The 11,545-nt window shown below is 35.0% G+C and overlaps 1 protein-coding gene across 3 annotated transcripts in view; it reads right to left on the bottom strand.

Moving 5' to 3' along the window:
- LOC100808691 (transportin MOS14) overlaps window positions 1–11,545 on the bottom strand; it is an 18,844-nt gene continuing 7,299 nt past the window's right edge. The window contains exons 10-24 of one of the 3 annotated variants that reach the window (XM_026126230.2): window positions 8,724–8,847; window positions 8,145–8,276; window positions 7,172–7,252; window positions 6,834–6,947; window positions 6,650–6,729; window positions 6,300–6,435; window positions 5,817–5,966; window positions 4,748–4,833; window positions 4,146–4,333; window positions 3,977–4,069; window positions 3,117–3,304; window positions 2,838–2,949; window positions 2,278–2,435; window positions 1,356–1,472; window positions 1–589 (exon numbers count right to left, since the gene is read on the bottom strand). In XM_026126230.2, coding sequence (XP_025982015.1) covers window positions 371–589; window positions 1,356–1,472; window positions 2,278–2,435; window positions 2,838–2,949; window positions 3,117–3,304; window positions 3,977–4,069; window positions 4,146–4,333; window positions 4,748–4,833; window positions 5,817–5,966; window positions 6,300–6,435; window positions 6,650–6,729; window positions 6,834–6,947; window positions 7,172–7,252; window positions 8,145–8,276; window positions 8,724–8,847 — 1,978 coding nt within the window. In that variant the 3' untranslated portion in view covers window positions 1–370. Of the gene's footprint in view, window positions 596–1,355; window positions 1,473–1,617; window positions 1,720–2,277; window positions 2,436–2,837; window positions 2,950–3,116; window positions 3,305–3,976; window positions 4,070–4,145; window positions 4,334–4,747; window positions 4,834–5,816; window positions 5,967–6,299; window positions 6,436–6,649; window positions 6,730–6,833; window positions 6,948–7,171; window positions 7,253–8,144; window positions 8,277–8,723; window positions 8,848–11,545 lie in introns of those variants that run through there. The other 2 variants (XM_003548751.5, XR_418673.4) reach the window with 2 other exon arrangements.

The raw sequence follows: 11,545 nt of genomic DNA, 5'->3' as shown, positions 1-11,545 counted from the left end.
TGACTATAGAATATAATGTCATTAATTTACTTTCCTTCAAAATCTCTAAATTCCATATGCGGATGATCCTTCATGGATATCCTGTACAATTTGATAAAAAGGGGGCATCTATCCTAACCTTTTGAGGGCCAAAATTGTGGGCATATACTGTACAGATGGCAAAAATACAGAAAAATAATAGTAATGGAAATTGGTGAGGCATTTTAAATAGGGCACCACAGTTGACAATACGCGCATCTATACATATCTCATCAATTTACAACAAATAATACAGGTACCGTTAGGAAAGACCAAAGGTGCCTCGTGAACTCTTGAACCTGCATGTGGAAGCGCATTGGTTAATTAATAAACAAAAATGTCCATTCAGTGCTCAAGTTAGATTTGGAATATTGCGGTGAGAATCAGCAAATTCCCGAACCAGCCGTTTTAAAACTCGGCCACCCTTTCCTTGCATATGCCCAAAATCACTCTTTAATCCATCAGAGTTCTTGCTCTCAAGATAATCAGAGGCTGCATCAGCTAGAGCCTTGGACCAAAGTGGCACTATGGCCTCTGCTTCTCCATGGTTAAGGTACTCAGAAGGAAGAGCCTGAACCTGAAAACTTAAATTGTCAATCAAACTGAGCACAATAAGTAGAATGGTTGCAAAGACATGAAGCCCATAAACTCATAAGATCACAATGGCAAAATAGACAGTAAAGTTCATTAATTTTTAAAACATTAAAATTACTAAAAAAGATGTATCTGATAACAGGCACAAACCATGGAGCAGATTGCTACATTTCCATATCCATGCACATCAACACAAGCATCCGTTAGAACATACTAACCTATCTTGATCCCCAGTTCCCTGCCCATGTTTATGTATTTAAAACTAAAAAAATCAATACATCTTGAGCCAGAACAAAACTTGTCTCGTACCAGACATTCTATGAAGAGTCCTTTCACTGATTAAATTACCAGTTATTTATAACTGATTGCCTCATCTTAACTGATCTATACATGCCTTACTGTTTACAGCCTAATCAACTGACTGCAACCAGATGCACCTGGCTATCTTGACCATAAGCCACTAGAGAATTTCACAGCCAACTTAAGTCAGATCAAAAGAGGACAACAGGAACTTATGTCATCCAATCCATTCATAATAAAAATATAAACTGTTATAAATGATGAGGGGAGAAAAAAAAAATGATGATCTAGTCCAGGTTTTAAGTTTCATGGAGATAGGAAATTTAGAAGAAAATCTAACCCTAACTGCTAGTTTCTTTATATAGGAAGAGTCAAACAAATAAACAAATCTTAAAGGTGACATAATTACTAAGAATGCAAACAAAAAGGACTGGGAGAGAGACCGCTGCATGCAGCCAGCCATGGAGAGTTTGCCAGCAAAGTATAGCCTTCCACGTTGTTCTTTCAGTTAAAGTGCAAATTGCTGCCAGTTGTTGCAAAATTGTAGCACACTTGTGAACCTATCATGTAAAAAACAATTCTTTTAGCCATGTATCAATCAAAACTATAAACTTCCATGCATTAGGCTTAAAGAACAATTAATGCTGAAACAAACAAATGAAGCTAGGGAGAGGGAAAAGAAGAAAAGAATATAGAAAACTTAACTCTTCACAGATACTTTTGGGTTATTAATGAGCATAGAAAGACACCAATATGTTACGGAAATGGAAGTTATCATTTGAATTTTCAAGTGAGGGATGAATCTGCCTGCATAATGCGAAACTGACTAAAATCAACTAATGGGGATCTTTTTTTTTTTTTTTTTACCAACAACTAATGGGAAATTTGAATTTTCAAGTGAGGGATGAATCTGCATAATGCAAAACTGACTAAAATCAACTAATGGGGATCTTTATTTTTTACCAACAACTAATGGGAATCTGAAAACCTATTTTTCGAATGTAAACTGCTTTGCTTAGTCCTATTCTTACTTTTGTGATTCGTATAAGAACTACAAGAAATTCTATTTTTCCCTTAATAAAAATCAGATGTTAAAACCCTAGTTGACTAGCGGTCCTTTGCAGAAAATGTAAAGGCGGGCAATAAAGATTCACTTCTATGCAAAATGCATTATAAGAAAAAAGTGAAGGTTGCAGCAAGAGATTGACTTCTTAAGGATAATAAATAGCCAAACTTCATCCTAGCAGAATCAATTTCTCCCATAGTTTACCATATTTCCTATTGCTTTACTTCATTATACAAAGTAACGAACATACATTTTATTTGCTCGAGAATATTAAAGAAATTCACTAATGAGAGATTTACCCGTGACATTGCAGACACACCAAGTAAAGCATACACCACATTCGATACAAGACCCTCACCACTGTGAGATATGACATGAATGGCTGTGATGTTGAATGATCCCTCAGTAATACAATTCATGCATTCTAACAAAGAGACAAGGCCCACATCTAAGAAACCTGAAGAGTAAGAGAAATCACAGTCAATGAACTACAATTAATGAGTTAAAAGATGAGACATTATCTAACACAAAAATATAAACAAATGACTCTAGTCAATATTACATCAAAGTTTCATAAACTAGAGTAAAAACATAAAAAATAGAATTAAGTGTACATTTAAATAGAAGGCAACTACAAACAAAGTCAAATAAATATTAACATCACTATTCTAGAATTTAGTAGCAATTTATTCCAGAAGTTTGTTTGGCTACATGATTTTAATTGATGATATTCTTCATTTTCTTATAACTTTTATACTTTAAATAGTTTAATTTTCGTATCCTTTCCCCTCCATAGAAGAAAGAGTTTTGCATTTAAAACAAATAAGACAACAACAAAAGCAATATAAACTTTTCTTACAAGATAAATATGACATTGCGGCAAGCGCTGCACCACGGTGCATGGCTGTGCAACATATAGCTGCCTTCTGAATAGAAATTTCAAGAAGAGAACCACAAGCTGATAGGGCATCCTGTGATACATCATCTATCAGGTAAAGATATGCAGACTTCATTTTTACAACAGCAATTAAATCTAACCAAAATATTAATAAAAAAATTCAAACCAGTTTCTTCAACACTGAAGACTCTGTATCCCTACTCTCCAAAAACGAAATAAGGCAAATGGAATGAGAAAGACCTTATTACAGGATCGGATAAATGTAGAAGCAAAATTGGTGTAGGCCTCCACTAAGTCAGGTTCTTGGTCACATATGTAGGAGGAAGTTAGGGCCATTACAGAAGCTGCATGAGTAAATCTTTCAAATGAAGTGACAAATAAACGTCCGTACTCCTCTAGATGACCAAATTCTTCAATGACAATGGAAGCTGAAAATATTGTTTGAATCAGGAAATTAGTAAAGGTTCACTGCAACAACCCAGAAGGAGCACAATAACATCTTATCTTAATTTTAATATATATAAATCCACTTTCGTCCAAGACATTTGTTCCTTCCTAAACCTCCACATTAGTTGTAGCCTACCATATTAAATTTGTAATGCCTAACCTCTTCATTGTTAGGTTATCATTACTTAGATGTAGCCTACCATAATGGGTGTTCATGAAACATTTTTCAAATACAAAAAAAAAACCTATTATCTCTTTGAGGGTGTTTAAAATACTTTCCTCCCTATCTATAATATTTCCTTTTTTTGTTTATAATATTTAAAACCTCCAATAAACCCAAAAAAAATAAAATTACACAACTCGTGCATCACACGAGTCCAGGTCTACTAATCAGAATATGGAAACAAGTACAAAAAAATAAGATTGTTATGGCATCAAATAATGCTTTCTTGATTGACAATCATAAAGATACAAGCCTATGTAAATACCAGATAAAAATAATCACAAAGTCTTTACTTTCCAAATTAATCATATACCAGTACTTTGCCAAAGTCATTAAGATTTAACAATCACTTCAACCAGTACAGTGACATGCATCTTGGAATATGCATAATAGGGAATTAAATGAACGAGAGAACATAAAAAATCCCTACCAGTTCTTATATAGCATTCATGACTTTGGAATAAAACAAAATTTGTTGAAAGCCAGTCCAGCACCTTGGGCAGTAATGTCACAAAATGCTGACCTGCACATCAAAAAACTATATATTTATCACAAGAGGAACCAAAGAACTGTAAACAAATGTGTCCAAGTGGGTAAACCTGAAGATCGAACAGCTAGTGAAAGAGCTCGGCAAGCTGCTACGGATAAATTGCCATTTTCCATATGCTCAGAGCCAAAAAATTTCTCCAAGATGGGCCAGAAAACCCTTAGCAGTGAAAGTATTGAGTCATCTGCAGCAGGCTCAGTTGCCATGGATATGGGAAGATGACTGAATACAGTTCCCATTCTGAATTTAAAGGATTATAAATGAGAGAAGGAAATGACCACAACAAACTTATACTGTCGAATACAAAAAGACTCAATACTAGTGAAGAAGGGACAAGTAACAAACTGTGAGGAAAAAACTAAAGAAACACAATCCTGCAACTAGCAACCTATTCAGTGTGCAAAATGTAGAGCATAACATAAGCAAGACTTGTAACAGTGAGAGATTGATATTTGATAATGTCTAGATAAAAGGTGTGAATGAAAGACTGATAGAGAACTAGATTTGAATATACAAATTCCACATTGGACACTTGCTTGCAAGTCCAAATCAGTTTTATTAAGAAAAAAATGTAATGAACAAGAAAATCTGACAAACAATCTGTCATCTAGTAAAATGAATTTAATAAGAAAACCAGACTATTCACCAGCATACCTGTGCAACCCTCTTGAGGAAGCATTCAAAACTTGTGTATAAGAAGCAGGGTTCTGTTTAAGAGAAAGGCTGATCTCTGGATCAACCTGAAAAAAAATAGGATGAGATCCACCAATTCAAAGAGCACATTACACAGAAAATGCTCTCAAACAAATGCATCTAGAAATTTATAATGGAAAAATAAGTTATAGAAGATCATAAACAATATCCCCCCCCAGCAGTGGTAGTAGCTACAATTTCTTCAACTTATGCAACAAATATTATGGACAATTTAAATGTTCAACTGCAGAAAGCATCATAATTCTCCTGTTAGTCTGTGAAGTGATATCAATAAAAGCTACTTTTTATTTTTATTTTTTTAACTTTATGGCCAAAGTAAATGTGACAGATAAGTGACAGCAGAAACAGAAAATCTGTTGTTAAAGAGAAGCAAGAAAGTGATGGTTACCCTAGAAAGCAAAAGTAGAAGCAGAACTAAAAAAATCACAAAGTTATTTCTTTATAATTATGCTTTTTATAAAGTGTTTTTTAAGAAAGCAATTATCAGAAACACAGGAATTTCACAGCAAAGACGGTGGCTATAAAATATGTTATGTAGCAGATGCTTCCCTTTAGAAATACATATATACTAGAAGTAGAGACAACTCAGACAAGAAAAACATTTCAGTTTAGGGAACATCAGCTGAGCCCAAAATCATTGTATAACAAGAAACCAAGTAAAGAATCATTGTTTATGTGCCTTTAATTTTCCTTTACCACCTTATTTTCTATCTCTACCAAAAATAAATAAACTTCAGAGAACAGGGTGAATAACAGCAATTAGCCAACAATTCGTGTGCACTATATTATCAGAATCATAGTCAAAATTTCAGTTTACATCTTCACATACAAATTAACATTGAGCAAATTTTGATTTAATTGTCCAGGAAAACCTTTAAGAAAAATACAGATGAATCAGTACACAATACTGAAAGAATGCAGTTGAAACAACCAGCTCACTAGAGCTGGTCAAAGTAGGCATCACACAGTCAAAATCAGCAGTGAACAAGAAAGGAAAAAGAAGGCTCACAAGTTTCCCAATAGCTTCATAGCTAGGTGAAAGCAATTTAGCCAATAACTTGTTCTTTAGTTCTCGACTGGGAACAGAACCAAGGATCAGACTTATAGCATGCATAACTTCTTCCTCATCTTCCAAAGATAAATGCCACTTGTCTAAACCCTACAGCAACAAGCATGACTTAGGCTAAAAGTGAATCCATAGTTCAGCCAGATATTTGAGAAAGATATCATATACCATGCACCAAAAGGATTTCATATACTGACTCGGAAATTTAGATAAATTATATAAAAAAATCAAATCCATTAACGCCTATGAACATTAAGATGCGAAGTATCTTTAGCCATGTACATATTGCATAGATGGTAACACAAATTTCAAACATGTAGAGAGAAAATATGATAACAGAAATTCAGGAACACTATGCATCATAGAACTTAATACATGATATTATCATCCAGATATTTACTCCATTGCAAGAATAGAGTAACCCACCTCTCCTATCCACATTAAAATTTCCAAATTTGAAGGTTCATAAATTACTACAGAAGCATCTTCGCAGACTTTACGCAAGGCAGATGCACAAGCATTCGAAGATAGAGGTTCTGAAATCCCAATAGCAAGAAATAATCTGAAAGTAGAAAGGTTTGTAGCACATGAATATGTGAATACTGAGAATTGTCAATTATCAACAAAGTTATTTAAGGTTTAATTAAACAAATCTTAAACCCCGATCGAATATATCTATTAACAAGAATGAGCTAAGGTAATTAAAATAATAAAACATAGCAAAAAAACTAATTAATCATGAATACCATGCAAAAATGGAGTTTTGTAGTACTCACAGCAAGGCTCTAAAATTTTCCTTAAAAGCAGATATCCACTTGGAATAAGAACCAACAGCATCTGCTAGAGATCTGTATACCTAAAATAAAAGTACACTTTTGAATGGACAGTAAAATGGAATAAATACTGCTTAGAACTAAATGCTGCCAACAGAGGAAATGAAAGAGCTCATATATAACCCACAATGCAAATAAAACCCTTCAAGCCATCAGAAGGTTTAATGGACAACATGGTCACCAACTGCATAACTACAGAGAAATCATAACTTTGGCCATCCTGTATGATTACATCAGCAACCTGGAGTAAAGAAAGTATTGCCATAAATAAACATGGTATACCACAACTGGGCTACTATCTAAATTTACAAGGTATAAAAGTGCATTAGTTTTCAGTAAACAAAAGTGTCAACCATGAGACCCAGATGTTATTACATATATTGTTGCATGCCAAATCACCAGTCTGACTGCTATAATTAACAGGCCAATAAAGAATCCAAAATGAAAGCAGCAAGTTTTACTCACAGCATTAAGAGCAAAAAGCTTGCTTTCCACTTCTTTCCAAGGGATTGATAGATTATGAGATGCCCACCCACCAATGAAGAGCTGTAAGTACAACGATATTCAAATTGAGAATTGAGACTTTGCTGACTAAATAAATTGGCATGATGCACTAATGATAATGATCAATAGTTGTTTGACATACATTAACTAGAATATAGCCTGAAACTGGGTAACAAACTATTTTCCATTCAAGAACTTACATGAACATTTCCTGTCAAATTTATTTATCCTGCTCAGTTAGTTTTTTAATATTTATCATGCTCGGTTTGTTGTGTTGAATTGTTATCATTGCCTGTACTTCAAAAACTTAAATGCTCAGTCAGTTTTTATGATCAATGCGGTATAATACTATTTATCTTTTTCCAGCTATAGTGTCTTTTATCAAGCAAAAATTGCAAAGATATTGTTTTTCTTCTTGGAAAGATCAGGATATATATCAACAACTTATTGGATCAGCTTCCCATTGTAAGCAAGCCTCAAATTCAACTACACCAAAAGTTTGAATGAAATCATTATTTTTATCTATCACTATAATCAGTGTGTGAATATTGTATTGAGATCAGTCTATTACTGTAATCTCTTGGGTATTACCCAGTCTAAGTAAGCCAGTTAGTTTGACAACTGTCTTAAGCCTTGGGTTTGCTAGATCTGTTATAACTAACCTCACTATAAATACCAAACTGCTGTACTAATACACTTTGGAATGAAATCATTTTTTCTGTTCCTCAGAATTATTCATCTTCTCTCTAAACTTTCTCTGAACCATCAACAATTAGTATCTATTCATAATAACCCAACATGATCAAACAGATTCACAATTCGTGATTATCAGTTATCAGCTATTGGATACCAAATAAAAAGTGTTAGACATAAAACCAAGCCCAGGAAACCAAGTCAAAAAAGAAAGAAAAGAAACCAAACTTTCCAAAAGCACCTTTTGCATAAATGTGGCAGATCCTAACAGGTGACATATATCCACCAAAAGTTCTACTAGGTTCACCCTGAAATGGATAAGGCCATCGGGCAAATCTACTCTTCCCTCATCATTGTATGTAGAATCAATCACCTGTTAAGCACCCAGAGGGAAAGAAAAGGCAATTTACTCAAAAGATTCAATCTTTTAATACAAGGAAGCTCAAAGGATTCTTAGCAAAGAAAAGATCAACCAGTCAAGCTACACACTTGAATAAAGGTTATGCTCACAAACAAAAATGAATACCAATATACCACAGTAATCATAAGTGGTAGGTTGATATTTTTAATGGAACAAATAATAGATCCAGTATTCATAAAATGAGGACACTATCGCTTAGAACACAACAACCAATGATTAGGAAAATTTCCTTCACTCTCTTGTGAACTAGTTTAAAGATTATTTATGAAGTAGAAAATGTCCATGGTAGAAAAAAGCAAATAGAATCTCCTCCCCTCCCTGAAAAAAGACATAAATAAGAGAGCAATATTGAATTAATCCATGCCCATATTGGAAAAATGCAAATAGACATGAACAAACCTGAGAACGCAATAACAGTGAATCAAGTAATGTCGAGAACACGGGAGAAAAAATATCTTCCACACGTTTTCTACTTTTTACACCATCTTCATCAATGCCAAGTATATAGCTTGCAAGAGTGGACCTGTAACAAGATATTTTGTGCTTATGATGAGTGTGTTCATCATCAATGAGAGAGGATATAAAAAATAATTAAGAAGTTGAGAAGCTAACAGGTACAGAAAGGCTTCCTAGTCTCTGCATATCATCACATAACACCACAAAGTTTTAAGGGGAAATATTAGTAAGAAAGTCTCAGATAAATCCTAAACACTGCAAAAATCACATTATGCTTAATTATATTATATTGCCAAAAAATAAGCAACACTTGGAGTACTTCAAAAAAAGGACTGGAAAGATCTGGACATGCAGTAAATCAGATAGGAACTGGAATTTACTATAGAAATAATAGGAGAATCCAGAGAACAAACCTCAGATTACAATAGACTAGTGCAGGACAATTCAGAAACAGAAAACAAATCAAGAAATTATCAGAGACCTTCTCTGTCCTATGGCAAGTTAGCAACACACACCCTCAAACTACCCAAATGATTGCCTACCTCCCCCCCCCCCCCCCCCCCTATCCCTCATTCCTCTCATTCTCAATGATTACAACTCCCTCCCCACTCTCCTGCTGCCTCCTGTCCTGTCTATTATGTTAGTCTGGTATTAACAGACTTCTCCCCTCCATTTTCCATGCCATTTCACATCCTACCATTGTTCCTTTACCCCTTCTATGGTTGGCGTTGTTCTTAATTATATGCCCACATGAGGCCCATCAGAGTTGTTCAAAGAACACAGAACTATGAGACCCGAATCTCAAACCCCTAAAATGGCCAAGATAGGATCCAAAGTGGCTTGGGAAGTCTCATGCTGGTGAGTTTTCATGATCCTATGGAATCACAAAAGTGGCTCACACTCTCTCAAGCACCAGTGAAGATGTTAAAGGTGTAGCGGACTTCAGGTAAACTGCATGGAGAGGCTAACAGCAGTAAAACTTCAAGGTTTGGACAATCAAGACTTGGCATTTCTAATCTCAAGGGTTTCAAAACCGGACATGAAATTTTGAGGTCACCAGAAAGTTGATTGGTGGAAGCTCACTGGAAATTGTCGTGGAAGAAAGGGCATGCTGGTGTTGACATGTTGAGAGGAAAGTGTCTTTGGACAATCCACACATAGTCTCTATATATAGTACGATAATATTAATTGCAATGATATGATCCTATAACAGTTAATACTTAATAAAATTGCTCCTAATTCAATCTACCATATACGCTTAGAATTTGGGCTTAGGGCCTAACTCAACCCACAAAACTGGCTTGAAATGTGAGGACTGCCCAAGCCTTATAATGACTAATTGGTCATATCTCCAGTAGATGTGGGATCTCAACCCACTGAGAATTGGCATCTTGGTGGCTCAACACTATGACTCTTCCCTCAGCTTTTCTATTCAGCCCCTCCGTAGGTAACCCTCCTTTCCGAGAGACAATTGCATGCTAGGGGTGACGAAATTAAGGCTCCACACTACAATGCTTCACTCAGTTTTTCTGGTCTGCCACTCCATAGGTAGCCCTTTTCGAGAGGCACTTGAAGGCTAGGGGTGACACAGTTAAGGTTGCTTTCCAACAATATGATATGCTATATTGAATATATAAGACATTTTAACATGAACATTCCCAAAGAAAAGAAAATGTTATATCAAAGCTCATAATCATTTAGCAGCAAGAACAACAACCAAATATTTGACATGCTTAGGAGAATAAATGGCTACAAACAAGAAACTATACGAAAGGGTTCAAAAAAAGAGAGAGAGCACACAAATAGAGCAACATAGGGATATCACACATACATCATGTGAAATATATGATTTGATATGTTTTAATTACAGCAGTTTTGTATGGGATTATTTCCCTTATTACTCCTTATTAGTTTCCTTATTTTGTAAACCTCCTTCATTATAAATAAGAGTATTCCATGCGGTCTCACACACAGCATTACAGTAAAACACTGTTACACATCATATCTCGAATGATTAATGAGTAGAGATCCTTAAACAAAATAAACAAGGGGAAATTGCACTTGGTACCCGAGGTTTTCTTATACCACACACACACAAACTCTAGTTGAATATGGTGTTCAATATCCATTAGAATAGAAAATCAAATCTGAAACATGACCTATCTTCCCTTTTATCCTTATTTGTAGCTTCTTCATTGCAACCAGTAAAGCACAGGACCCTACTTTTATTTACAAATTTTGCAGGGCAAATAAAACTACTGTTAACAGCACCTACCATGAGGAACAGTGTCATTTTGATACTGATATATACAACACAAGATCATTGGTGAAAGTTCTCAACTTTTCACAAAGAAGCTCCTTGAAGCTTTTCTATCTCTTCTTAATTGTACTTTCAGAGAATCAGAGGTGAAGGACAAAAAGAGACAATGCAGAGAGGGATAAGAGGGTTTAATGATCACTATGGCAAGGAGAACAACTCCTGTTAATGGACATTAGCTCAAGGGGTATCAAGTGTAACCTGATCCCAAGATAAGGGTAGTGTGTCGTGTAAGAAAACTCAAGGGTACCTACCTAGTGTAATTTCCCCAAGAAAAATGCTAGCAACACTCTCTCTGACACTCTCTTTCGAATACTCTCTCTGTGATTGGTTAGAATTTATTGACAATCACTAATACACCTAGCTTCAAGGAGCTTCTTTGTGAAAAGTTGAGATCTTTTCACCAATGATCTTTGTGTTGTATATATCAGTATCAAAATTGACACTG

Source organism: Glycine max, chromosome 16 (assembly GCF_000004515.6).
Source record: "Glycine max cultivar Williams 82 chromosome 16, Glycine_max_v4.0, whole genome shotgun sequence".
NCBI lineage: Eukaryota > Viridiplantae > Streptophyta > Magnoliopsida > Fabales > Fabaceae > Glycine > Glycine max.
The sequence above is the reverse complement of the archived record's forward strand: the minus strand, read 5'-3'. Positions and strand labels throughout refer to the sequence as shown.